We start from the raw sequence: 27,999 nt of genomic DNA on the forward strand, positions 1-27,999 counted from the left end.
AGAAGGTTTCCTTTAATGCCTAACAGCTCAGCATCACAGAAGTTCACATGGGTCTCAGGTATGCTAGCTTTAAGCTCCCCGCTGATTGTAGAAGTCACTGGTTTCCACACAGGGATGGAAAAATACCACGATAACGCTGGAAAAAACAACCAGGACATCCCAAAGGAGACACACAGCTTTAACAGTATGCATTAGTGATTAACACACCACTGTGTGATTTGCAGAAACTGCCAATAATCCAAATAGGTCTTGTTTTTGGATCGCATGGTTCGATGTGAGATGTTAGTTTTTTGGAGTGGGTTTCTGAACGAGTTAGCGACCGAACATTTGATAAAGTTAAAGTAAATCACACATGGAGCAAAAGTAAACAGATATTTTATAAATCTAATTAAGTGATACATCAGTTTGTTGTTGGCATATGCAAATAAATGCACTTTTTGTAAAAAAAACTTTCCAACATCACAGTAAATTACTGTAATCACCAAATGTAGTTAGACAAGAAATGCAAAAAAATAGCAATAGGCTATGTGTTCTGTTCTAAATCATATATTTATAGTATATACAGAGGTATTAATACAATGGATTTGAAAATACGTTTTTTTACATCCTGGGTTTAGTTTCCACTGAACGGCACTGAGCCAGCAGGCTGTCCTTGAACACGATAATCACATATAAACAGAGTTCCTCAGAAAAAGCTTCGTGTCACTGGAAGCTGAAGTACGTCAGATAATGAGTAATATTTGCCTGTCTCAGTGCCAGACTGTGCCACACATTTGGTATCAGCCTCAAAGTATAATTAAGATACTGAAAACATATAAATGAGTGTTAATCCTGCCATTTTCCCCTTAAAATGATCTCTATTCTGCAAAGGACTATAAGTGAGATGAAGTCAGGCTCGTATTTCCGTGACACTTGATATTCTCCAACAACTGGAACCATAAAATCATCACAGGCGAAATTGTGAAAACAGCTGAACTCAGCCTGAAAGCTGAAGCAGATACAGGATGCTGGAGCTGTCTGTTAAATATCCCAACACTTCAAGGTCTCTCCTCTCTCACCTGAGCCTGTCTTATGTTACTGCCTTGAGCCGGCCTCATGTGTCCAACCTCTGGCTCTCTTCGGGATTCTTCTGTTGGCTGATTGCTTGGTGGGAGGTATGTCCTGCGGACCTTTTCAGGTGGATAGGCACTTCTTCCTGGCCTATGCTCCCTCCTTTGCGACTTTTATCCTTGTCTCTCCTTATCTGAGATGTCCCGCTGCTGCCCTTTGACGAGACCGTCTGGCCTCTGAACAGCTGTGCTCGCTGCTGACACAGGCCCACCTTACTGAGAAGGATGAATATGTCTCCCCTGAAGGCTTTAGTGAAGATGGCATAGAGGAACGGGTTGGCACAGGAATTGAGCGGGTAGAAGAGCACCAATAAAATCTTGGAGTTGGACACGGTGATGAGCGGCCGGTCCAGCACGGCTGATATGGCGTAGAAGGAAATTGGTGCCATGCACAAGAAGTCAGTGAAGATGAGGACAGCCATGCGCTTGGCAATGTTGGTATCCTTGGATCCGGAGTGGTAGTGAGGGTTATGCACCGTGCAGTAGATCTTGAAGTAACAAGCACAGATGATGAAAAATGCTAAGATGTTGAGGACGAGCACTGACATGATGTAGATCTGAGCCGCTGCGGACTCGGTGTCCATGGGGAGGCAGATGCTGACCTTCTGGTAACTGCTCACGCCGACCAGTGGGAGCAAGGCCAGGAGGATGCAGAAGACCCAGCCGCCTAGCATGACAGCCGCTGCGTGGTGCAGGTGCAGCTTGCGATCCAGCCGCATGGCAAAGGTGATGGCGTACCACCTCTCCAGAGTGATCGCCGTCAAGGTGTAGACGGACAGCTCGCTGGCGAAGACTGTGAAAAACCCAGCAAGTCCACAGCCGGGGCCCGTCTGCCAGTCTATGGCGTGGTTGAAGTATTCGGCCCGCGTATGGAGGTCTACAGAGGCGATGAGCAGCAGGTAAATCCCCATGCACAGATCTGCAAAGGCCAGGTGACACATGAGGAACCGGGAGACTGAGAGCTTGTAGTGGCTGGTGAGGAGCACCAGGAGCACCACCACATTTCCCAGAACAGCCAGCAAGCTCACAAACCACACAGACACCCGCAGGAAGCCAAAACCCATTATGTCCTCACAAGGATTGAACTCATCGGGCGCCGGTGCGCACGCCACCTCCTCTCCCTCCTCGCACACCACATAGTCGTAACGACTGTCAAACTCCTGACTGTTGTCCTCCTGGGGGTTCTTTAGGGTCTCTCCGAAACCCACATCCTCATCTGGGTGGCCTCCAAAGTAGGCGTGGTAGTGCAGGCTGCCGTGGACGTCACCGCTCTTCCAATCTTGCTGGGCCTCTCTGTGATCCCCGTCTTTTAGCTCCCGGTCCGGGAGTGTTTCCACAACACTGTCCTCCTGGAGGGACGGCATGCGCAGGGGCCCCACGGAGCGCTTTTGATGCTGGTCATACAAAGCAGTAAGGTTGCAGATGATGTACTCCAAAAAGCTGAAAAACACATGCAGACAAACGCACAGAACATTGAGCCCATAAAATAATGATGCAGTCATCTTTATATCCACTTGAAGGAAAAGGGAATCCTGTTTTGAGAGCCATTACTAGTCTGGCTCGACCTCGTTCCTACAATAACAGCAGTGAGTGACACTAATTATGGAAGCACTGTAATGAATTATAGGTAAACACGTCAGGAGAGTTGATTCAATCCCTGCCAACATCTACATCATGCAAGTGCAGCTGCTGCCGCTCGCTGTGGCGGATCATCCAAATACACGAAATTCAAGGACTACATTTTTCATGCTGCCTTCTACACTCCACCAGCTACAAAAAAGAAGAACTGACAAACGCACCCTCGCTTCTTTTTAAGGTTTTTGAAGCCGCAGCAGTGGCTCGGGTATGTCAGGTTGGCGACGGTGAGGTGCTTAAAGGTCTTGATGGGTGGCAGTTTCTTGAGGGCCCAGGCATCACGTGCCTTCAGCTCCCGGACAGAGTCCATCCCTGTGGTTGGCAGGGAGGTGATCCCTGTTTGGGACACGTCTCTGAAAGACAGGTGGGGAATAAAAGACCTCAATTTTGGCCAAAAGAAAATGGTTATTTCCACCTGCAGTAATTTATATTTGTTGGCACGTTATCTTCTCGGACCTCCTCAGATTTCCACATGCACAAGATGGAGAAATAAGCAGCAAGACAAAAGATTTGACACTGATTACAACAGACATGACATGAAAAGGAGGAACTAAGGTGTAGGTGGGTTGCAAAGAGGCTTACAGAGGAGATTTAACACTTGGGTGTATCGAAGGGATCGCCATAGATCTAGATTTTTGACCTTATTAGTGGCAGACTGGTCATGATGGGAGAGTGTGCGGGATGCAAGTCAGTCACACAGCACAGACGATTCAGAAACAGTTGGGGAGAAGGCCAAACAAATGCTCTTGCCCAATGGTGGGCTCTGTTTTCAAAGGTACCTTCGATATCTCAAATATTTGCTATATTTCCACTCTGCTGCTGCTTTTCTTTGCTGGAATTTACATTAGGTCCACAGTCTGTGGAAAATATGGGATTTAAACATTGTTTTCCCCCACAAAAATCCCACACATCTGTGGGGCTATGAGGTTACTCAAGAGGTGATGCAGCCGCGTCTTGGATAACACTTTGAAAATGGAATTACCAAATAAGACATTATGAGCTCAGAGGCTGCAAATGAGGCTACGTCCGTGATACAGCTGATAACATGCAGGTAAAAAACTCTGTATCCCATAACATAAGCATGCTAAAATAATACCAAGCACAATACTTTAATCTCACAAAGTGAAAGAACAACACTCGGCGACTTTCAAGTCCAGACTTTGGAACAGACATACTTTGAGCAACCCAGAAAAAAAGCTAGACATGATGAGACCAGCGAGCTCACGGATGGATTAAACAACACCCTGCATCTGTTTCCTGGAGTGAACTCCTTAGCCCATCATCTTTAAGTAATTACACGCGGTATTTCTCGCACTCAGCTGTCATGCCAAAGCCAGCTCAACCTCCTCGGGACGAAGACGTCCAGGGAATTGACAATTTCACCAACATCCTGCGTGATCCTGTTATCAGGACATTCCAACCTACAGTGCCGCACACGCCCCCCCCTCCCTCCACGGGCCAAGTAGAGTCCAAGCTCCGCTTTGCTGTAGTTTCCTAACCCTACATTGCTCCAAGTCATCAATTCATTTAATTAAATCAGATGTTTTCTAAGAGTTCATTTGTTCTTTTTTTAGTCCCGTTTGCTCTCCGCTCCTCTCTGTCCTCTGGTCTCTCTCGTGGGGCTCGTTGTGAAACGCCGTTTTAAGAAAAGGAAACAATAACAAAAGAGGAGCGCAGACCCTGAGAGTGTTGGTCCGATTTTGTCATTTCCAGATGTTTCGCTCATGACCTCATGGAGGTGACCTAACTCAGGACATGTTCCTCAGTGGAATAGAGGAAGAATACCTGCACACAAAACCAGTTTACCTTAGCAGACACTTAGCAGCTAGAGCCGAGCCACAACAGCAACCGGATAGCTGTGGTTAAAGGTGTTTGCATCAAATGTCCTTATATATGAGGTCACAGCAAAAAAGAAAACGGTATCGGAGAAACGTCGGAAGTCTCTCCATCACATGCTCGCACACAATGCGTGTCAGGTTTCCTGGTGAAAGGCGCAGCTGTGGAGGAAGGATTTTTCCTCTGTCCTGTTTCACAGACATGTCTCATCTAGTCCACACACTGTGAACGAGCACATTGCTGAACTCTAACTGGACTTACCGTCAGTAACTTCCTAAACAGGGCTAGTGCTAAACAGTGTTGGTCAAGTTACTTGAAAAAAGTAATCAGTAACTAATTACTGATTACTTCCCCCAAAAAAGTAATCCCGTTACTTTACTGATTACTTATTTTCAAAAGTAATTAATTACTTAGTTACTTAGTTACTTTTTAAAAACACGATAAAGCGAGGTGATAAAGTGATAGATCTTTCAGCCCAATTCTACTTTTTCTACATAATCCATCATACAAAATGTAATCAAATGGAAAAGTCTCTTTTTTTTAACTTGTTTTATCAGTTTTAATCTTTTAACTTTATGCATCAAGCAAACATTTTATTATCTGCAACATTCTCTGACTGGAAGAAATTAATTTAACATTTAAACCTATTTTCTGCACATTCCAGCTCATAAAATAAAATATTTTTTGTGTTTACACTCAGTCTTTCAAATAGATGCAAGTAAAACACAGCAGAAAATAAATAAAGTCAAAGACTCAGCGGTCCTGTTGCTCTATTTTCACCTGTAAAGCAGGAGTGGGGCAGGCGGAGGTTTGTCCTGGTGCAGGTGTGCCGCGGTCAGTGGAAGAATCCGCGAGTTTCTCTGTGAGTTTCCCATTACGTCGTAGCTACTCGGTGCTTGTTTAGGGGTTTTTTTCGCTGTAAAAAGAAGTTTTCTTCCTACGCACAGCGGACACTAATGTTTTTGTCACTTTTTATGGAATCAAACTCAAAGTAAGGTCAGTACTTCCACGCTTTAAACGCTGCACGCTCATACTCTCTCTGCACTCGATATATGATCCACTGTTGATCTGCACACAGCTGTTGTCACGAACGTCGCACTCGCTTACGTCACTGTCATGAGACATTCTCGCAAAAAATATCACGGTTTTAGTAACGCAGTAACGCAGCGTTCCTACGGGAAAGTAACGGTAATCTAATTACCGTTTTTGCAATAGTAATCCCTTACTTTACTCGTTACTTGAAAAAAGTAATCAGATTACATCTCTGGTGCTAAATATCCCTCAAAACGGTTTGCTGTGGGTGTGTTGTCTAATCTTTGTTCTGTTCTGTCTTTTCATGTTTTAAAACCTACAGCCATATAAAACCGAAAGTGCAGAGATTAATAACAAGTATGATTCAGTGCAGAGAGGTCTGTTAACATTATCGCCAGTTCTAAAAGTTTCAGGTTGTGTCCTTATTTACCCAGAAACAGAAGAAAAGTGTGAAAACCTACGTAGACGCTACGATTCAGGAGCTGGTAGAATCACCTTTAAAAATGAAAGGTAACCATTTTCTGTATGACTTTGTGAGTCTTTCACATTGCTGTAGAGGAATTTTGGCCCCATCTACTTGACAACACTGATTTAGTTCATTGTGATTTGCAGGTATTTGTTTATGCACAGCTCTCTGAAGTCCCCAGTATGCCTGCAGCGTGGTCGCTTTGATTCCATTTATGCTCATCGTTATGGTGCAGGTGGCAGATAAAACCTCTACATCAGCGCTAACACAGGAACAGACAAGAAGTCAAAACATGCTCAATCATTCAGGTAAGGAAATCCCAAAAAGATTTCAGACTGAAAAAGTCACTTGGATGAGTGATGAAACTCTACGTCCAGATGAACAGAATCAACTCTGGGAGTTTATAAACACCTCATTTCCACTTTAGCAACAACTGCAGGGGTGGGAGTGATGTAAGGCTTAAAGGTAGAGGTGAGGCTGCTTTAAAAACAGGGCTGCTGGAGACCAGAAATAAATGGCTGACGTCATGTCCATCTTTTATATACAGTCTATGTTATCAATATGCAATAAAATATTATGCAATAATAAAAAATATATATATAAGTGTGTAGAAGTACAAGGAGTTGATGAGAGTGGCTCAAATTTTCAGGTACTCACAGGAGAATGGGGCCGCTGATGGTTCCCGCAAAACATCTGTCATCCATCTCGGTTAAATACTTATTCCTGTGAAGGTCGCTGGACAGGAAAGCACAAAATTACGTTTTTTCGAGAGAAAGAAAACCTGCACGTTGAAGTCAGACTGACAAAGGTGAGGTGCGGGGTCATATTTCTCTTGTCTTTAGGGTCAAAACATCACAGAAAACGTCTCACTTGCATTGTTGATTCAAATTCGAAAGTATACGGTTTGACGGTACCTACTTCTCACCCTTGTGCACATCTCCCTGAATCCCTTAAATCTAATAAGGATAATAGACATGTGAGGGATGTGTTTGTCTTGGTCAGGCTGTGCTGGGATCAGTTCTCCCCTCAGCGCAGATCAGGCGCCAACACAAACACCCGTGTGGTAAGACTCACTAGTTACCGACCAATGGCTTAATTGGGCTGTTATAAGGACGTGGACTTGAGTGTAGGTGTTGTAAAAGAGGAGAGGGGTCTTAGATTAATATCATTAATATCTCATATCCTGACTATGCAGGATTCTGGACCAGAGGTGAAAAGCAGAAAACATGTTGCGACAAGGAGGGAAAAGGCGATATTGTTACCTTTTCTCTGCTCGGTGATTTATGAGGTTATTGAATGCAGGAGCATGAAATAGATTTCTACAAGCCTGAGGACTCGTGTCACCGAGTATTTGGGAGAAGGCCACTCTTAATGCAGACTTCCTGAAAGACATATTTGGAAACATATTTCCCCGTGAGAGCTCCTCCTTGCTAATCAAGAGCTGGACTTTTTGAGTGCATATGAGAAGGCCCAACTATGATCCTTCTGTAGCGCAAGTTTGGGTAAGGAAATAGACATCCCAGATGTCAGAAAGTGTTAAACCCAGGCAAAATGCTGCATAATCTAATTTGTGGGAAAATAGAGGGCCAATAAACTGTTTCAGGGCCCCAGTGACAGATAGTTACACAGATACGCTAAAAAAGACTTTTAAATCATTGTTTTGATTATTCAGTGTGATAGCGTCTGAAAGTGATGGGAAAAGGTTTTTTTTGCTTTGTTGGTCAGAGTTAAGAAGGTTTCTTTAGCTTCTCAATATTTTAGTAATAATTTAAGTAATCACTGTTGTTTCTTTGCCTAACAGCTGTTCATCCAACCCAGTGGGTTGGATGGCTGGTGGCGTTCCAGTGTTTCCAGTGCCTGTTAACTCTGTGTAAACACAGAGGTCTAACACAGAGTTAGGGGTGTTTGGTTATCTATCAGCATTAATGAATTCCTAGACCTTTTAACCCTTTAACCATCACATCTAAGGTCCAAACCCACACCCCTTTGTTTCGTTGTTTTTCTTTCTTTGGGCTTCAGTAAAGTGCTGACAGGTGGAACAGATGATGATGATGTCATATGCGCCACCAGCTACAGGTTGAGACATCCGTCACCTTGTATTCTTCAGATACATCTTAAGGCCTTTTTCCCCTCTTGTGAACATGTGTGCAAAGTCCTCACCAACATCCCACCCAAAAACCATCTACCTTCAAAGAAAACCAAATGCAGCACAATGAAATCCAGAAACCAAAACCCTCGAGCAAGAACAGAGAACTAAGAGAAAACAACAGCATGCATTGTGGTGCTCCATGCTGTGAGGACATCCCCACTCCGAATAAGGCCACCTAAATCAGGAGCCCAGACACCCCAGAGGACCAAAACATACAGGGAACACCAAGCTGCAGTGGACACCAGGGTGTCGAGCCCGAAACATGCAGGAAGGCCCACTGAGACCCAGCAGGGCCCAGACAGCCAGGAAGAGGAGCCCACAGCACCACAGGAGCCAAGGCACAGCGAACAGACCCAAAGCCCCGGAAGGACACCAGCCAGGACAACCAGGGTCCAGGGAAGAACCCCACTCTCTCTAAAAGTTTTTCTTGTTAAATTGTTCTTCTCATTTAATGAGGGGTTCACTTAGAAAGCAGATGATGGCTAACCTTAAGAAAAGTGCACATTCAACAAAACATCTTTTTTTCAGGATATTATCTCAGATGGACATGTTCATGTAACCGTTTCAGTCATCGTCTCTGTTTCCTGTGAGACGCTAACATTCAGTCATGCTGTGCGTGCAGGATTGAGTGATTTCCTGCTGTCGTTTCAATGTCTCACCATGACACATGGCACTGTGGTGTGAACATTATTACTGTAGCAGCACAGATATTAATAAATACAACTCCAGTTTACTATATCAGTGCACATAAAAGGCCCTGACTAAGAGTGAGGAGGATGACAAAGAGTGACAGGAAAGCAGAGGGAGAGAGGAAGACATGCGGCACATGGTCGCCTGCTCATCCCAGCGAGATAAACCAGCACCCAGGATAGACTTTTTCAAAGAGTTTAAACTGATCACTTTGTGTGGTGAAAACCACATAAAGCCACCTGATGAAAACAAAAACTAGCAGGAGAAACTAATGTGAGAGCTGCTTCAGCTAAACACTTCTTGGAAGGAGTTAAAAAACAACAACAACTTTGCTCTATTCCTCTTTAGCCGTAAAACCCTCTCTGTACACTGATAATCAGGTGGTTCTTAACACACTCAAAATCTAGTTTCACTTTAATTTTGTAATGCCGTCTTCCTCGGGTCCTCTAAGCGACAACCATTTGTTTCCCCCTTCACTTTTGGACTCGACATTCTCAGTGTGGTGTGACAAGGGTATAAAACAGTTCAAACATTTATATGTGGATGGTGTTTTCAATAGTTTTCCCAAGTTGTCTTCTCATTATAATCTCCCTATTACCCATTTGTTTCGCTATTTTCAAATTCGAAATTTTGTTGCCAAGTGTTTCCCAAATTTCCCCTCTTTACCTCCAGAACAGCAGTGGGAAACTACGTTATCATTTGTTCCTCATCACAGAGGAACCATTTTGAAACCCTATGATGCTATTCTGTCTTTTAGTAACCACTCTAATGTTAAGCTTAAGTGTACATGGGAAGGAGAACTAGGAATTCGAATACATGAGGAGTCTTGGGAACAGGCTATAGTGAGGGTACGATCTTCCACCTCCTGCGCTCGTCTTGGACTTATTCAATTTAAGGTCATACACAGGGTGCATTTCTCTAAGTCTAGACTTTCTGAATTGTATCCAGAAGTGGAAAATAAATGTGATAAATGCCACGGTTCTCCTTGTCACCTTAGCCACATGCTTTTTCTGTGTCCTGAGCTACAAGGTTTCTGGACCGGGTATTTTGCTATTATGTCAACTGTTCTTGGGGTAACTCTTCATCCTTGTCCTCTGATTGCTGTATTTGGGATTCCTGTTCGCTCGCTTACACTTGATTCCACACAAAAGGACATTATTGCCTTCACATCCCTACTAGCGAGACATCTAATATTGTTGCATTGGAAGTCTGTTAAGTATCCTACTATTTCCCGGCGGCTTAAAGATGTCATGTTTTTTTTAAAACTTGAAAAAATTTTGTCTTTGTTTTAGAATGCGTTGTTTTTTTTCATATATATATATATATATAAGTTTATTTACTTAGGAAAATGAAGAAAGGTTGATTGTATTTCGGTAACTGCAAGTACTGTTGTTTTCTTTTTCAATAAAAATATTTTCAAAAAAACAAAAAACAAAACAACAGTGTGGAGGCACCTGGAAATCAGCCTGACAGGTTCAGATGAGTTGTGTCTGATAAGGAGATACTGCTGCTGGTGGAGCTTGTTGCTAAGCAATGAAATTAAAGGTATCATTCGCAAAAGTCCCTTCAGTACAAGCAGAAGAGATGGAAATATCGAGATGAGACAAAGGCTGTATTTTCTTTTATTTTGAAATGTGCATTTCACATGGAAAGGTTAAAAAAGAAATACTGCACTAAGAGAGACGCCGCGCTGAGGAGCATCTGTCTCACAGTACCAACCCTGACTTTTTGAGCAGTTACTATCACACACACGCAGCGAGTGTATCCTCCTCAAAAGTAGTAAAAACTAGAATACGTAGGGGCAAAAACTACACTCTCCCCAAACAGGTGCCAGTGAAGCTCAAGCCAGCAGCTGGTTATCTTGAATTTGGCCTAAAGGCTGGAAACAGAAGGGAACAAATGAAACAGTACCAGTGTTGTTGTTTCTCTTCAGCTTTTATAAAGTTTAAATGGGACAGTTTAAATTTAAAACCTGGCAGACAAGCTGTTTCCTTCTTACTCTTTCCGTTCTTTACTGCGTTGGCTGTAGCTTCATATTTACCTTACCATTCACCATTAAAGTCTGGAAGGCATGGGGGGAAAAAAAGCACATTTCCCAAAATTCCCAGCTCTATAACCAGTCATACCAGTTTTACTTCAGCGTGGTGTTCAGTCGCCAGAAATACTTACACTTGATCTAACTTTGTCCCGTTGAAGGCATGATGTCGTATGGATCTGAAGCCGTTTCCATACAGCATCCTGGAACAAAGCAATAAATAGTAACATCGAGAAAAAAGGAGAAGGCACTCATCAGGACTTGTCTCCTTCGGTTTAATAACCAAGCTGGTGAATGAAAATACTTTCCACATGTTGATCCTTCATCCGCTCCTCTGCACCAGTGACAGATGAGTGGGGCCTACTTGTTTCACTTTTTATGGTGAGACTTGTCTGTCCGTGCAATTTAGCGGTTCTTAAACCCAACATTTACCTCACTTCCCTCATTCCCAAATCCAACCGCATGCATGTGATTGCCCGTCAGTGGTGGGTGAGAGTGATTGTCCCGTTGTGCTTGTTTTTGCTATCTTTGTCAGCTCGAGTGAGGTCGGGGTGAGGACATGTTTTTAAAGTGAGGTCATTTTGTACGGCCCCCATTTCCTCTGGTGGCTATTTTAAGGTTTTTGCTTGGGTGAAAACAATGTTACAGTTTTTCTTCTATAAGCTACATGCAAGCGTAACATATTAATATGGATTTGCATCAGGTGTGCGATTGAGCTTTTTTAATACAAAGCATATATGTGCATCTGCGTGTGGTCCCCCCTGTGAGTGCGGTTCATATAGCTCACACTGTCAGCACTTCGCTGGTGATGCCACAGAACGCGTTGGCTGGGATCTCGGTGATGTAGGGCTGATCAACAATTTCCCTGCAAAGGAAGACGGAGAACGGGCAGGAAATGAAGTGGTGTTGTAAATAAATGCCTTTCACTGGAAAGAGGCATGGGGAGAAATGTGGTGTTGATGATTGTTTCGCAAGTGTTACAGCTGGGTAGGAAAATTAGATTTAGGAAATAAAGGAGCTGACTGAGTGGGTGAGGACAAAGAGAGATGAGACTGTGGATGGAGCTCATTTTAAACAACACCAGGGAGGCAGATAAGATACGAGCACACACACACACACACACACACACACACACACACACACACACACACATACACACACACAAATTTTGTATGTCAATAACTTACAAAAAAAAAATAAAATCCAAAGAAAAGTGGTAGAATTTCACAAAATCGTGGCCACGCTTCCCATTATTCCCGCTGGGTTGTGTTCCAAATGACTTGCCCAGCCTTGTTTTGTGAAGTACAAAGGAGCATTATCAGTCTTTTCATTCTGTCTGCTTTGACACACAAACAATAACCACGAACCATGAGATGCTAACTTTTCAGAATAAAAACACTACATTATTCTGTCAACAATGTAGCAAAGAGAGGAGATGATAATGGCCAAGTATCCTTCTAAGTCTTATTGATTTACCATATTATAGTAATCAGTTGTGTTGATGTTCAAAGTAGGAGTTTTAAGAAGCAACTTACAGGATGAAGTTCATGTCGTTAGAGTGGATGTTGCTCAAATCAGGGAAGAAAGTGAGGCCAGTATTGAAAATCCCCCTGAATGGCACAGAGAAGGTTACATTCATCAGTAATTGATCACCTTTAAAGGGGACCTACTATGCTCGTTATCCACTTCCTGGGCTCTAATAGTGTTTTTGCATCCTTGATACTAGATTTTTGTGCTTTGGTGAAACCATTTATTTTACTCTCTGTCTGAAACGGCTCATTTTAGCTCCCTGTCTTTAAGCTAACTGCCCCTCACTACCCACAGACTGAAACTACAGACAGTATAAAACACTGATGTAGCTTCTGGGTCAGAAAAACGATGCCAATGTGGAAATGCCTTAAAGTTACAGTGTGTAAAATCTCATCACTAGATGTCCACTGTTTACCTCGACTGTCAATATGTCTGTTTGCTCAGGAGGAGGCTGTAAAACTTGTGAAAGGATACGAAACGATGAGTGACTCACTTCGATGACAGGATGTTGAGGATATTGGGAACCTTTCCACTGTTAGCTGCTGTTGGCCGGCATCAGTCACCTTATCTTTGAAGTGGATCTAACCTTGTTATTCTGACACTTACTGGATACATTTTTTTAACATTGATAAAAAGTTAGGTCTGTTTCGTAAATTTCAGTCATTCAAAATATAAGATTATCTGAGGTATGAAGCCACACGCTTATTGGTGCATGAGTTGTCAATCACAAGTAATTAGCCAATGAGCGTGCAGTTTCACAGTCAGACGTTCCCGCTTTCTGCAATGAAAATGCTGATGGTGGAAACACGTGACTTCAGAAACCAATTGGTGGAGTCACAGTAGCTGTGTCCATCTTTTATACTATCCGTGATTTTAATACAAACAGGGCTGTGTGCCTGAGATGATCATATTTTAGATATCCACTCTCACTGATGTCAGCGCCAAGAGCAGAAAACAACCCTGTGAGACAGTGTTTAGAGCACCCTGACCTCGCAGGGATTACTGTGACAGGTGCAAACCTCATTATTTGAACATTTGGGCCATGTGAGCTTTCACTAGTCTGCTATGTATGACAGAAAATAAAGAAAACCATTATACGTCCACTTTAAAAGTGCAATGCATGCTACTCTCATTATTGACTCTCTGCTGAATTCATTATAAATGCATCATAAAGTGAGAGGAAAGAAAAGACAGACTGTATCATTTAATATAAACAGTCCTTAAAATATAAGCTTTTAATAGCCAAGTAGAGGCAATGGGCTTTTTAACAGAAGCTAACCATGAGTAAAGACATCATGTCAAACTGCTAAACGTTGGCCTCCTGAAAGGAAAAATGTCTTGAATGATCCCCCCCTCATGTTTTGACTTCACTCTAATGTTGACGTTTTTAAAGACCTGTTCTAAAAGTACTTACAGGTACTTGAGCTCTGGGAGATGTTTAAAGGCTTCTGGGTCAATGTAGGTCAGACTTTTCGCGTTCCGAATCTCACTGAAAGAGCAAAGACGGAGAGGTGTCAGCTGCTGCCAATGTGCTCACCTTTGAATCCAAACGAATGCAGAGCATAGGTAGAAAACGAAGGTGTGTCGACGCCATGATGGTTCAGAAACACACGCGCTTTACAATCTTCAGACCTGCCGAGGGAACAGAGCAAGGTGGATGCAGTGAGCAAGAGAAGGGAAACTTGGTGCAGACAGCCAGGATCGGAAGTAAAGTCCAATTAGTGTTTCATTAGTGTGTTTACTCTGGTGCGCCCTGTGCTGCACTGAACTCTTCTCACTGCTGTCTGAGGCCATGAGGTGATCTGGAACGTGTATCCTGGCCTTTCTTCACACGCCTGGCAAACCTCATTTAAAGTTCCCGGGTAGATGAGGTTCATCTTCCCAGTGCTGTTGTGTAGAAACTCGGGGCTTACAGCAAAATATCGGAGGCAGTTAAATAAGCAAATACAACTTTTCCATAGTCTGTTAAGTTGGCTACTAAACTGATGAGTGGCAGCATTTCAGTGGGGCGAGGAAACCAGGTAAGCTGAAGAGTCGGAGTCTTTCTTATTATCCTTTGAACTCCAAAATCGGGGTCGGGATTTGATTTCTTTTTACTTGGATTACTGGTCGATCAAGTTTGTGTTTCTGTGGGTGGTCCTCTTTTCTTTGTCTTTGGCGGGTGATGTCAACCGTGCAATTTGCGCTGTTGCATCGAGCCTAAGTAAAAACTAGAACTGGGTTTACATAGCCAAGGTAAACGGCACAATCATGACAGAGAGGAAACAGCTCTGCCCTGTACATAAAAATAAAGGACACACGGAGAAAATGACATTTTAAGCCAAGAGAAGAGAAAGAGGTGTTATTCTGGTCACTGACAAACACATTGATTTTTTTTTTTTTTTTTGGCCACTTGGGGGCACCAGCACAAACTATAAATACTACATTTACAAATTATCACCGTAATTTCTCAGTTAACCTGCAATACACTGACAAAATGTTTTTTTTATTCACTTGTATTCTGTTCTTTGGTTCCCAGAATTTCCCCCGCTGCTCTTCCCCCTGGCTTTTCTTAACCCCAGACTGAAGGATGCATACTGCACTCTAGCCCACCCTTTAAACTGTGCTCAGTCATGGCATGCAGTTCATACACTGGTCGAACAAGCCAGACTTCGGGGATCAAAAATACTCAATCATGGTACAGACCTGATTATACCATCTGTGTTTCTCTATGTCTTATGCTGTACAGCCACACCTCCTTTCTTTATATTTTGCTAGGAAAATGGGAAATAGGTGTAGTGATTTATTTACATGTGCAAATGTAAATATAAAAACAGTATATAAGGCAAAATCAAAATGATCCCTCACTGCTTAAATAATATTGAGGCTCAGACTTTGTCCACGACTGATAGTCTTCCATTGTGTGTTGTTATATTTAGGTATGCTTTGGCTGCTTTGGCAGAGTGTTTGGGATAACTGTCATGGAGTATCAAACCCCGATGACACCTGTGAGGATCCACACAGGCTGAAATGCAGCCCTGAACCATGACAGAGCCTCCACCGTGTTCACAGATGGTTGCAGACAGTCAGTGCTGTTCCTCTCCTGACTTGACAATTTCAAGTCAGGAGAGGAATTCTTTGATTTTCAGTCTAGTTCTTGTGTAATTTGGCATAGCGCCTCATTTTCTCCATGTTTCCCCTCCTTCAGAATGGCTTCTTGACAGCCACCCTTCCACTGAGATTATTTCTAATGAGGCTTTGGCGAACAGTAGATTCGCTGACAGCTGAAGGGCCAGATGTATCTCTCAGGTCCTGGGTCAGGTCTTTGCTGTTTTCTTAAGGACATGACTTTCAGATGCTGTTCATCAGCTGTAAAAGCGTTTTGGGCCTGCCACTTTCTTTGTACTCCATTTGCCCCAGTTCCTTACATTCTTAAAGATACACTATGCCAGGATGTGCCATGTTTTCATTGGATATTCCCTTGTTGGTGGGAACATACTATTTTATGCCCATCAGACATTTTTCATAGATTCAGCTAAAGAAACGAGAACAAATGAAACATTTTTCTGACAGGCTGCTAGTAACAAAGATACAATTTAAAATCACTTCCTTGCTGAGTGTCTGTGAAGGTTCTCAGTCATCCAGGTCATCGTAGTCTAAGGAGCTTGGAAAGGAAGCCGTCTGGACTTCTTTAAATTGCTTGAAGACGTTTCACCTCTCATCCAAGAAGCTTCTTCAGTTATGGGGTCAAATAGTGGAGAGTCCCAGATTTAAGCCCTGTAGTAGTACCCCACCCCCCAAGAGGGACAAAGGACCCCCTAATGATCCCCTACCTAATCACATGAGCCAAGGTGTGAAAAAGGGTGTAGGTCACAATCAGCCAGGGTTTCGGGTGAGCTCATTGTGAAACCCTGGCCCCACCCTATCAGGGCCCAGGATGTGAGTGGGCGTTAAGGTGTCTGGGAAGGATCTCAAAAATGGATTATAGATGGCAGACAGTTGGTGTCGTAAGCCCCGCCTCTGTTCAAAGATGGTCGCTCACAGTGGACATAGATGGCTTCTTTCACTCCTCTTTCAAACCATCTGTCCTCTCTGTCCAAAATGTGAACATTGGCATCCTCGAAAGAGTGACCTTTATCCTTAAGATGCAGATGGACAGTCGAGTCTTGTCCTGTGGAGGTGGCTCTTCTGTGTTGTGCCATGCGCTTATGAAGTGGCTGTTTGGTTTCTCCAATGTGGAGCTTCTTCAATGAGAGGTGAAACGTCTTCAAGCAACTGAAAGAAGTCCAGACGCTTTTCTTTCCAAGCTCCGTAGACTTCCTTGCTAAGTCTGTTATGTGTAGACACAGCACAGGTTTATCCCTTAAGTTAGGTGCCTATGCTTGAATTATTTCATAGGTACAAGGACTGGACTGAAAATTATTTAAAAAGCAGCCAATGTCCAAAGAAAGGCACTGAAAGAAAGCTTGAAGAACTATTGCTCAAGACACTATTAAAAATTACAACAAAGTCCTGCTCCTTGGAACCAAAACATAAAGGAATGAAGGATGGCTCGGGACTTTTGCACAGTTCTGTAGCTGTACATGAGGCACACGATGAGCCAGAGCAGTGAGCTAAAGAATTCCAGTTCAGTGAGTTCAGACCATAGTTCAAATAAAAATACTGATTAGCACAGCTTTAGCCTTTATGTGGTAAAGACCTGTGTTTTCTTTGTGCCAAACAAGAGTTTACACTTTCATAAAAAAGTCATATCCAGACTGAAGCAGCGTGAAAGTTTACATATGAGCCGTATAGTTCGAGTGTAGCGTTGAGAGATTTCAACATTTTTAAAAAACCAAGTATTCATCGCACTGGTAGTTTCATGTTATGGTGGCACAAGGGAAACTTTATCCAACCCCCTCTGAATTCTTAGCTCCAATGGCAAGTCCTTGATCCACAGCTGCTGTCGGCCTCAAGCAGCCAACAGGAAGCAGAGCATTAATTTGTGTCTGACCCTGAAGGAAACCTGAGAGAGATGCTATTATCTTATGGATGGCACTACACCACACCAATCAGCGGCAAATAGGCCCCAGAGATCCAAAATACACCCCCAGAACACACATACAACCCTCAGCTAGCAGCTTGAATTATTACTTCTGTCTGTGTTTTGATATCTGGATTTCAACAGCTAATAAGGAAAGAACTCGGATAGAAAAGACATCCAAATCATGTCGAATTAACTTTTCTAGCTGTTAATCATAATTTCCGTCTCAAACGACTGCACACGCCCGCGTTTTTTAAGAGTGGAAACAAATTGGCATGTGCACAAGCTCCTGTGTTACAGGATGCTATACCTTGGAACAAATCATTCACATGAGCAGGAAGTCTTGCAGTAATATATGAAGTGCTGGGAGGTGTTCTGCTGGAAAGTGTGTGGTCCACGCAAGACACTCAGCCATAAATCTCTATCCCATAATTGAGAATAGAGTGCACCTTGCTAGACTTTTTCCCCTGAGCTGCTTCAACGAGAGCTGGAGCATGAAGAAAAAGAGCAGAGAAGCCAAACACTGGCTGCTGTTTAGCCTCTCTGCTCTAACATCTTATTAGAGCGAACTCAGTAGTAGCTCACCAAATACATCCAAGATAATGAGTTATTTCATTGAATTGAATTGTTTATCTAATCTGCATTTAGTATTCCCACAACAGGGTTATTTCTTTAGCCTCATGAACTGGCAAAAGCGCTCTGATTACAAGTGGCGAGCAGTGTGGAAGGGAGAAATAAGCTCCTGTCTTTCCCTGCTTTCATTTGCTGCTGGCAAGGTTCAAAATTAAGCAGTTTTTTCTCCCGAGAGAGAGCAAATGGAACAGCTTGATCAATAAAGATCAATAAAGAGTGTGCCCTTTTCCTTTAGTTACTCACATGTGGGTAATTTTCCTCAGGCTGTAAAACGAGTGCTTCTCCAGCCTCTGCAGCGTCATGTCCACAGATATATATCTACGAGAAATAAACAAAGCTATCGGACAAATTGTCTGTGTAATATAAACATAAACGACTTCTTTGTAGCACATGACTTTAAAGAATGAAGGTACTGTGGTCGTGTTAGGAGGGGGGAAACATAAGACATGTTTTCACAAATGAGTTTGTGGCTCCAAAAATCATCCTAAAGCCTGAAAGTCTTTCCTGAATTTATAAGTCCACCTTGTGTAAAGCCTCCAAAGTCGTGGGTAATTTTACAGGCATGCACCTCGCATATACATTACTTAGTCATCAGTCACTCGGCTGCATGCTCTGAAAATAATCACTTACTTTTTTACAGTTATTATGAGTTACTTGATAAAACACACCTCTGTGTATCTGAAAATATAATTGACATTTTATTGATTTTCTGTCCTGAAGTCTGCCTGTTCAGAGTCAGTCGAAATGCTGGCCGTGTGCACTTTTGTGTGGTTCAGGCTTATAGAAAACCTGTCCTCCACACATCCGTCTCTCTTTATGCATGACTTGGACGCAGATGTGGAACTCAGCAGCTGAGGATCAAGGCTCAAGTGTATATTTTACCTCAGCACAAAAACTCCACCTCTACACCCAAAAATCTCTGCTGGAATACCTAGGCCATGTCCAAGCCCTGCTGTGGTGGAAGGAGAAACATTCCTATTGCAGGAACGCATTAGCTCTTCCAGCTCTGATTAGAAGCCAGCGGTGACACTAAACAGAGAGCATATCGTCTGCTTGGGTGAGAGACAAAAGGGAAAGGGGTGGCTGGGTGTGAGGGGAATAACCTGCACTCACATTCTTGAGATGTTGACCACGTTGGCAAAGGCATCCGCTGGCACAGATGATAGACGGGTCTCAAAAAGCCACCTGGTTAACAACAAACAAACAAAAAACCCCATAATGATGAATATTTAATTTGTCACAAAAAAGTTTAATTCCAATTTTACTTGTAATTTCTTTTGTAATTGTATGATTAGATTACATTTAATGACATTACAGTAAGTAGCCAGAGCCAGCACGTCACTTTGCTAAGCTAAGTTAGCTCAAATTAGCTTAGCATAAAGATTAGAGATGTAAGGAAAAAGCCTGGTTTAGTGGTTATTTTTACACTTCAGTTGTTTTGCAGACTAAACAAATGATAGAAGATATAATGGACAAGTGATTTAAAGGTGGTTTTGTTACCTGTGATAAAAGTCAGAGAAGTCTTTCTCTATTTTTTCCAGTATTGACACTTAGCTAACTATACACAAAAGAGATGCTCATCTGCTATCCCTTTCTATTCCCTCCATCCCATCTTCTGTCAGCAGCAAAGTCAGGAGTGCATTTCCCAAAATAGCAGTTTATTTACATATTCACATTTCAGTTGAAAGAAAGAAGGAAACAAACAGTACAGGCAATGAGGGAAAGAAAGCAATATCACAAAGTCCAAATACTAGCGGGTCTCCGGAAAAAAAGAGAAAAAGATGAAAGCTTTCTCTGAAGATAATGGGGAAACAGATCCCCCCTGAAGGAACAGAAAGGAAAACAAGGACATGAATGTAAGCTGGCAACCAAATCAAACAATGTCTGGGTGTGTTTATGATGTTTCAGAAAGTGTAGTGTGCGAGACATTAGAGTTCAGGAGATTTAATGGGTAAGTTGTCATGAAGGAGAAGAAAACAGGTGGAAAGTTCGTAGGAAATAAAAGACCAAGACTGAGAACTAAAAAAAGCTGGTAAGGTATGTGATTCACGTGGAAGAATAGCTAACGGTTAAACAATTTTTATGTTATGGGGAAAATAATGGAATCTGAACCATTTTAAATATATATATATTTTTAATTTTGTAAAAGAGAGAATCTTTTAAATGAAATTTAAAACACTAAAAGAAAATATTTCAAAATAAGAAATAATTTCAGAATGGGATTATGGGAATTTTGTTCTCTCTCTTTTTTTTTTGATTCATAAACTTTAGCCTTTAGGCTTTAGCCAGAAGATGATTAGCCTATTAAAGAAGTATCTTTAAACATTCATGGCGAAACATCTTGCATGGTTCTACTTAAACGTCAGTGCATGGATGCCTACCTACAACAATTTACCCAGACTGAACTCAAATCCATCACATACACAATCAGACAAAGCAGGTCCCACTGAGACTAGAACTCAGATTGCTAGATTCAAAGGCCAGAGTGCTAACCATTACACCATGGAACCATCAATTCGTTACAAGAAAGCTATGTGCTGGTATGGATGTTGGTTGCACATATCTTTTTGAGACTTTTCAGAGGGGACGTGTCATCCTGTCACGATGTACCTCATCAAGCAGGCTAGATTTATTGAGAAAGTATACAAAAAATATTTTGAGGAACCAGTTGGTGACTACCTAGCGACCAGTTGAGACCACCTGGCAAGACAAACTCTTTGCAACCTTCAGCAATCAGTAAACGCCAAAACATTTAAACGGCAAAGTGATTGTCAGGGGGTCGCCCACTGCTCGCTAGCCTTATGTGACTGGGGCTTAAACAAAACTACGAAATGGGCGGTGGCTATGTCCAGGAACATCGAACAACAATATATATAAAAAAATGTAAAAAAAAAAACACGCACATTAATAGATAGGGTGTTGTCATTTTTCGCGAAACAAGAAATGTGTTGACATGTGCTAGTAAATGAAATGTGTTATTAAAAAGTGCAGTTTAGCCTTTTTGACATTAATCAACTAATTCGCTACTTCATAGGAAATAAATGAGTGATAATAATCATTAAATCTTTACACCAGGGCATCATCTAAAATGTTCAACCTTTTCTTTAAGGACACACGACCTTGCAAATAAAAAGTGTTATTTCTTTCCTTGCTGGAGACTTTATTGCGGTGGACTTAGGAATCATAACATAATAATAGAGGAAAGGGATTAAGATGGTATCCACATGTGTTGCTGTCATGTTATATTCCAGGCTCATGGGATGCACATTTAGAGTTTGTTCCACCACATCCTGATTCAACTAGCAACAGTGTACGCAAGCATTTGGGGAAAAGAACATGACTCAGCCAAAGCCAGCATCTTCACGCACCTTTGGTTCATCAGGGGAACAAAAGACTAATTCAGAGGCTGAGATTTGGCCGATGAGTCCGCATCACGCTCGCACGTGGAGCGGGGTTGTCAGTCTGCAAACACGGGCGCACGGCACTCTGCACGCGCTCTGACAAACTCAAACAAACACAGCGACACAGAGCAGACCCTGACACCAAACACCCCGCTCAGAACCACGCAGTTTCACCGCCACACTCCAACCAGAATGCATTTTCCCTCAGGAGTACAGGGAGAAGACCGGTGAGGCCATCTTGAAGGGCTTAAGGAGAGAATTACTACCCCAATTTGTCATTTTGGATAGAAAACCTAAAAAACAAACAGGCTGGGAATTGACTTTGAAGTGGGGAGAGGCCACATAATTCACAGTGGTGTCAGCGCCCGATTGACAACATAGCTGTGTTTACTATGAGCTCTCTTTAATTTTGTGCGTTGGCTGGTAGAGAGGCTCTGTTACATATTGTGCTACAAACCTTTCTCCAGATGGAATCGTTTAAAAAAATAAAAGTTCCATAAAAACGCAAGAGTGTCCACTGCACACTTGCTTTCTGACATTTACTTGTTCAGTCGTGTCTTGCAATAGACACGTATAGAAGCGCTGTTAAAAAAGTGATTTGTTTTCTCATAAACACGTGCAGAAATTAATGCACCACTAACAATTTCCACTGCATGACCCATTGGTAGAAATGAATGGCTAGTAAATTGTCAGTGTTTCCATTAATCGCATCTCATCACGTTCAACATCCTGCTTTTTCTCCTCTTGCATTAATCAGGGTGCTCATCTGTTACCATTCAGCAAACGGCATTAGGATTTCACTGTGAGGGGCTGTTTTATTAGACGTTGACTTGTCACATGTTTAAACTCTGATCAAAAAAAAAAAAATCTGAGGTTTCTGAAGAACTGGAACTGCTGCGTTTCCATTGAAGTGTTTTTCCCTCTTAATTATTCGCAAATGGAACTCTTGGGGTGTTTGCAAAATGTGCTGTAAAAGGTAAATATTGTATTTGAATGCAACGTCCAGACGCAGGCGGGTGTCACGCTAGGCAGGCTTCTCAGCACGCCTGTGCTTTTCCTTTCCACCTCTCAGAGTCCCGGTGGCACACGGAGTAACCTCCACACACAAAGCACTCTAAACTCCAAGTATCCACATGTGCACTCTCGCACACACACACACTCAGACGGCTGCTTTGTAGTCCCATTTCGTTTTGTGGGAACTTTTACACGTTGTCCCGCACAAAACTATCTTTAAAATCTTTAACCAAACTCTTGTGCTAATGGCTAAATTAGCACAGAAAGCTTCAAGGCTTTTACCCACAATGGGACATTTTATAAAAGGTCATAGCTCACAGCTTCACAAATGTCTCAAAGGAAAGCTTGAGAAGAGTAAGTAACACACTCGATTGCTTTCTGGCAGAGATGAACAGATTGTATGGCTAAATTAATACCCCAGCGACTTCAGCTTAACTCTGTCCAGTAAAATAAAGGTCTGCAAACCAGCAGTTCAAAGGTTCATCAATTATAACGTAAGACTGTAAAATATTAATAATATGAATAATGATATGGTTTAGTTGTATAAACCGTACAAAAGCTCTATTTTGGCCTCTGCTTTTAAGCTACATTTCCTGGCATTAAGCTCTTTTATGCTTCAAAAAGCATATACGAATATTTAATTCTTAACTTTCAATTTCCCAGTTCAAAATCATGTAATGTGAGTGCTTTGAACTGAGTTTTGACCCTAAAATGAATACAAATTTTTAATAAGTACCATCCCTTATTAAAACATTGTTATAATGGCAACATATGTAGTAAATGGTATTGGTCTAACTCCTGAATTTCTATCACGACAGTTTCTAAGGAAAACCAAATGGTGAAAGACATCTCTGGCAGCAGCCACGAGGTGAAAGGCCAAAATAAACGCAGAGCTGGACCTAGCTGGAGTCGCAAAAAGTGGACAGTATTGGCCTGACGAGGGCATTGGGGGGGATTTGTTCCTCTGTGTTTGTCTAGGCTATAGGAAAATCTAACTTTATCACACCTCATCTGCTGGAACATCCCGCTCAATACCCGGTGTATTTTGGGCTTATTTGGCAGATATTTTTATCAGGAGCGCTGGCAGTGCTAGGCTGGGCAAACTGAACAAGAATGTGAAGAACATTGAGGACATCGATTCACGTGGACATATGAATTGAAGCAGTGACGGGGAGGTAATTTTATGTGATGGGTGCTGATGAAGGCAATGCAAAGTATTTGGAATTTTGAGATGGAGGGACGCTCTAGTAACTGGAAGTGAGGAATGGGGATTATCACGGCACAGCGCAGAGCCTTCTCCTGGGCTTTAGTGAACACTACATCAGGGATAGTTGGAAGAGGAACAGTTTAAAATATCAAATCAATAACCAAATTATAAGGTGTAAATATCACCGTTTATATCATAGCTTACTAGAAAATGTGGATTTTTCAAGTCCATCATGAAATGATAAGAACTCTGAGAAGGTGTGTTTAACCAGGCTGCTTTACCCTAAATGCTAACATTTCCATACTAACAATGGCAATAGATGCTAGAATTAGCATGAAACTGAAGGAGATAAGAATTATATTTATATAGCGAGTACTGGGGTGAAAAAAGAAGAAAAAGATTTGTGTATGATGATAGTGGACACATTCTAATAATTTGCTTGCCCAAACACGTGTGGTAGACAAAGAGAGTACATCAGTGTTGTTGAATTTTAGCCGACTGACCTGTGAGACCAAAACTTCAAAAATGACAATCATAGTAATCATTCAAAGTAATAACCTACAGCACAGTAAAGTATATTAAGTCATTATTAAGTATTAGGTATAGTAACTGTTGAAGTACAGCGCAAGTCCTTCTACAAACGAGGTAGTTTTTTTTAAAGTTTTTAATTAAACTAATGTTTTCTTTCAGTTTTTACCAGGTCGGAGTTGCTACCTGGATAGAATCACTTGTCAAATCTTATTAAAACTGCTAAAAAGTTATTCTGACTTTACCCCAAAATAAGGTGATAAAAAGCTGTTGCCACTTTGCTGTTGCAGAATTATCTCAAAGATTCTTTGAGCACCATGTTTCTCCGTTGATGTTTCTGGCATATTATTATATTTAAAAAAAAATGCCCACTTGGTTATGTTCCAGGTCATTACTAAAGTGCTGTACATCGTGTACAATTAAACGTTACTGTTTGCTGATTTCAGTGGAAATACCCTTTCTGATGTTTCCAGTGTTTCCACATCTGCGATGGAGTCCATCTGAGGGGCATGTGTTTCCATCAGTCAAGGCCACAGCAAACGGGTCGCTCTCTATTGCATAATTTTCACCCTCTACTTAAGCAGTTTGGGAAATGTAAAAGCCCTGCTACATTTTTCAGAGGTGATCCTTACGAATTACATCATTGGCTCCCAGGACAGATTTTGTTGGGGTCTCAGATAACAAGATGACTATTGTACTTTTAGTTTATTTATTTATTTATATTTTAACTTTTTACAGTCAGCACATGATTGCAACAAACTATAAAGCTTTTAGTGTAACTTTGCTTTGCTTCATTTCCCTCCTAAACTAGGACTTTCCCAGACAAAGCAAGATATTTAAAGATGTCACATTGGTCTCTGAGAAAATATTAGGAGTAAACTCCACTTTTATTTCCCATTTCACAGACAAGACAAGCTTTAGAAAAAGCAGTGCGCAGAAAATTGATAATGAAAATGATGATTAGTTGCAGCCTGAGCTGGCAGTGATGCTAGAGGAAACACTGTCTTTGCAAAATGAAAACAAGTGAGTGAATGTTGGCTTTTAGCAGTATTCTTGTCATTGATGATACCATCATCAGTGGCGGTTTAGCACTGTAAATTAATACAAGATACACACAGAAGCACATTTTAGAGGTCAAAGCAGAAAGTGAAAAAAATTATGTGAGGAAATATGAGCCTGTTATTGATTGTTAAAACATTTCTTATCACCAAAGAGCATCTCTGGTGTCTGCAGTACATTTGTGCCATGCAGTGGTCTCACATACAGGACCCTAACCTGAAAGCTGTCAGTACCTTGGTAGCTCAAACCCTCCTCAGACGTTGGTGTCAAGATTATTTCTTTCTTCTTCCTATCTCGAAAAGTCCTACAGCTGATTTACCAGAGCAAAATAAAATAAACTATGGACAAAGGCACACTCGATGTGGTATACATATAGCCTAGTCAGCAAACAGAGATCCAGCCATAAAGGTGATTTCCAAATATTCCAGTGCAGATGTGATTATTTTAAGACAGAGTGTAAAAAACAAATATTACATTAAAACTGATTAGCATGAACTTTTAATATAAAACCAAGAGAGGTTTTCACTCGTGTTTTGAAATGTTCTGTTTATATTATTTGTATAGTTTCAGGTTATAAAGGTGGCTTAACTGAGTCGTTTTAAATAAAACCTACTAAACTGGGGTCATATTATTTCACAATTAATCTTGTAATTGTTAAATGCATCTCCATGAAAAATGAAAATATCAGTGTTCTTTTTCATATGTTTTAAGGCTTTACAATAACAAATAGTCAAATACAAGTGACACAGACAACTGCAGATCACAGTAATGCTATAACAGACAAAAACGATACCTTGAAAATGAAAGAATAACTACTTAACAACATAGACAGTCTCAGGATCCCCTGGGTGCACTTTGGAATATTCATGCTATTATAATGATTTTTCCTCGGGGTTAGGAACACTTTACATTCACAGTGCTTGGAAGAAAAAAAACAAAAACAGCAGGATTACTTTCACAGACGCGTTTTGAACGCCTACTTACAGCGTCTCCGTGCTCGCTGGGAACCTGGGGAGAATATCAATGTCAAAGCAGGAGATAGTGAGAGTCTTCCACTCGGAGCACTCGCAGACGGCAGGGCAGGAGTCAGCCTCAGATGCAGTGCTGATAGGGAGGGTGACGAGCGTAAACAATGCGCACGTTATCACCTGCATGCTGAAGTGCTGCTGCACACTGGCAAGTGTTGGGTTTCGATGGTAGTCCCCCTGAAGTCCACAGCCACAAAGAAATCTACCAGTTTGAGTCAAGCTGTCCCTAATAGCCTGTGCTGTTTGCTGTTTTTCATGAATAATCCTTAGAGTGACCAAGTGGAGCTGCACTGCACTGTTGTGCACAGTTTGCTTTACCGGGCCACAGGAGTTTTCTGTGAAGCTGTGGATGCTGTAGGACGGGCAGCTGCGGCTCTGGTGGGTTTGGAGGTTCTCTTCAGCTGCTGGAGGGGAGGGTGAAATTATTGAGACAGTCTGGTGTTGTGCAGAATGTAGTCCACCCCCTTCTTGACTAGGATTTGCAGGAATTTTAAAAGTTTTGCTAATAGATAAACTACATTTTTACACAACTTTTTTGTTCGTTGTAATTATGTTATAAGCACATAATAATAATAATAATAATAATAATAATAATAATAATAATAATGCTATTTATTATTATTATTATTACTATTATTATTTTAATACAACTTAAAGTATAATGTATACGTTTTTAACACAATTCTTTTTTTAATACCACCTTGTGGTTTTCAGTATGCACATGGACAAAATTTTCTTTTTTCCCCTTTTCTATCCTCGAGGGCGGCAGTACTGGCGCAAAAAACACACCTTTGGACAATGTAGTTCTCAAATAATCAATTCCCACACTGCTCCATGATGGGCAGCCTACACTTCCCAGCGTTCCTCAGAGTTGCTCTGGTCCGTTTGTTTTGCTGCTCAGACGCGGCTAGTTCAACTTGCCACAGCGCGGAGAAGCTGAGGGTTGTTCTTCTGATGGCTGTCTTCCGCATAGCGTGAATTCAACCTCTTCTCTTTAATTAGCATCTAACGGTCGCTTGTATTCCATGTGATTCTGCTTTGTAGTTTTTGTTTTGTAGTCTTATCGCAAGGTTAAATTCATTGGCTAACGTTTAGTTAGCTAGCTGGCTAACGTTTACAGGAGTTTCCACTTGTTGCTAGCCAGGAGGAGCATCGCCCACAACAATGCCAGGATACCCTTGGTTCTCGTGGTTTCCTTGACAGATATCTGTTTCCTTATGTGTGGTCAAAACAATGGTGACACGGCTCCCATGTGTTGTGACAGAGTTATCAATTGTAAAAAAGAAAAGAAAAAAGTTCATAGGCATCCCATTTTCGTTCTTAATCTGATTAACGGTGCACTTAACAGCGTTTTCCGCTGATGAAAGTAGTGCTGCGCCATACTTTGCGAAGTCAGCCGTTTACGGTGTCCGCTCCTCGTCTCAAAGTATGGATATATCCAGCGACTCTGACTCATACGACAGGACCCCGGACCACCGGTCACGGCGGCGCGAAGCCCACCGCAGACCTGGCCGGGACAGGGCGAGAGGCAACGGGAGAGAAATCGACGGGCGAACCGTAGACATCTCCGAGAAAATCAGCACTCTTGCAAACACCTTACAGGTACTTTGCGCAGGTTTGCGTCAAAAGACATGCTATGTGGATC

The 27,999-nt window shown here is 41.9% G+C and overlaps 2 protein-coding genes across 8 annotated transcripts in view; one reads left to right on the forward strand and one right to left on the reverse strand.

Moving 5' to 3' along the window:
* Nucleotides 1–416: 416 nt before the first annotated feature.
* On the reverse strand, nt 417–27,209 carry tshr (thyroid stimulating hormone receptor). 2 transcript variants are annotated; one of them, XM_086264893.1, is made up of 11 exons: nt 27,144–27,209; nt 26,311–26,758; nt 19,231–19,302; nt 18,361–18,435; nt 13,897–13,971; nt 12,488–12,562; nt 11,740–11,817; nt 11,087–11,155; nt 6,736–6,813; nt 2,909–3,097; nt 417–2,549 (listed from the first exon to the last, which is right to left on the reverse strand). In XM_086264893.1, exons 2-11 carry the CDS (start codon nt 26,478–26,480, stop codon nt 1,094–1,096), a joined length of 2,337 nt encoding a protein of 778 aa, XP_086121019.1. In that variant the 5' UTR covers nt 26,481–26,758; nt 27,144–27,209; the 3' UTR covers nt 417–1,093. The 2 variants fall into 2 exon arrangements, with proteins under 2 accessions (XP_086121019.1, XP_086121020.1); XM_086264894.1 differs by lacking the exons at nt 26,311–26,758; nt 27,144–27,209 and adding an exon at nt 19,618–19,934.
* The window catches only part of cep128 (centrosomal protein 128), a 68,321-nt gene continuing 46,570 nt past the window's right edge, over nt 6,249–27,999 (forward strand). The window contains exon 1 of one of the 6 annotated variants that reach the window (XM_086264892.1): nt 6,249–6,386. Coding sequence is in view for 5 of the 6 variants with exons in the window: in XM_086264891.1 (XP_086121017.1) it covers nt 27,783–27,956 (174 nt within the window). In the remaining variant the exon portion in view is untranslated. Of the gene's footprint in view, nt 6,387–26,946; nt 27,957–27,999 lie in introns of those variants that run through there. The other 5 variants (XM_086264891.1, XM_086264887.1, XM_086264889.1 and 2 more) reach the window with 5 other exon arrangements.

Source organism: Aulonocara sp. 'chitande type north' Nkhata Bay, linkage group LG15, assembly GCF_057382095.1.
Source record: "Aulonocara sp. 'chitande type north' Nkhata Bay isolate Kocher_YH1m ecotype deep benthic linkage group LG15, A_spYH_male_GT1.1, whole genome shotgun sequence".
Taxonomy (NCBI): Eukaryota; Metazoa; Chordata; class Actinopteri; order Cichliformes; family Cichlidae; genus Aulonocara; species Aulonocara sp. 'chitande type north' Nkhata Bay.

What these genes read in the sequence shown, in the direction of transcription:
- tshr (XM_086264893.1), bottom strand. Translation starts at nt 26,480, where the DNA reads ATGCAGGTGATAACGTGCGCATTGTTTACGCTCGTCACCCTCCCTATC. An exon ending in CTGAGGAAAATTACCCACAT is followed by an intron (nt 13,972 to 18,360) that starts GTGAGTAACTAA and finishes TTGCTCTTTCAG; the next exon opens with TGAGATTCGGAACGCGAAAA. An exon ending in GGGACAAAGTTAGATCAAGT is followed by an intron (nt 6,814 to 11,086) that starts GTAAGTATTTCT and finishes TTTCCTGTCCAG; the next exon opens with CGACCTTCACAGGAATAAGT.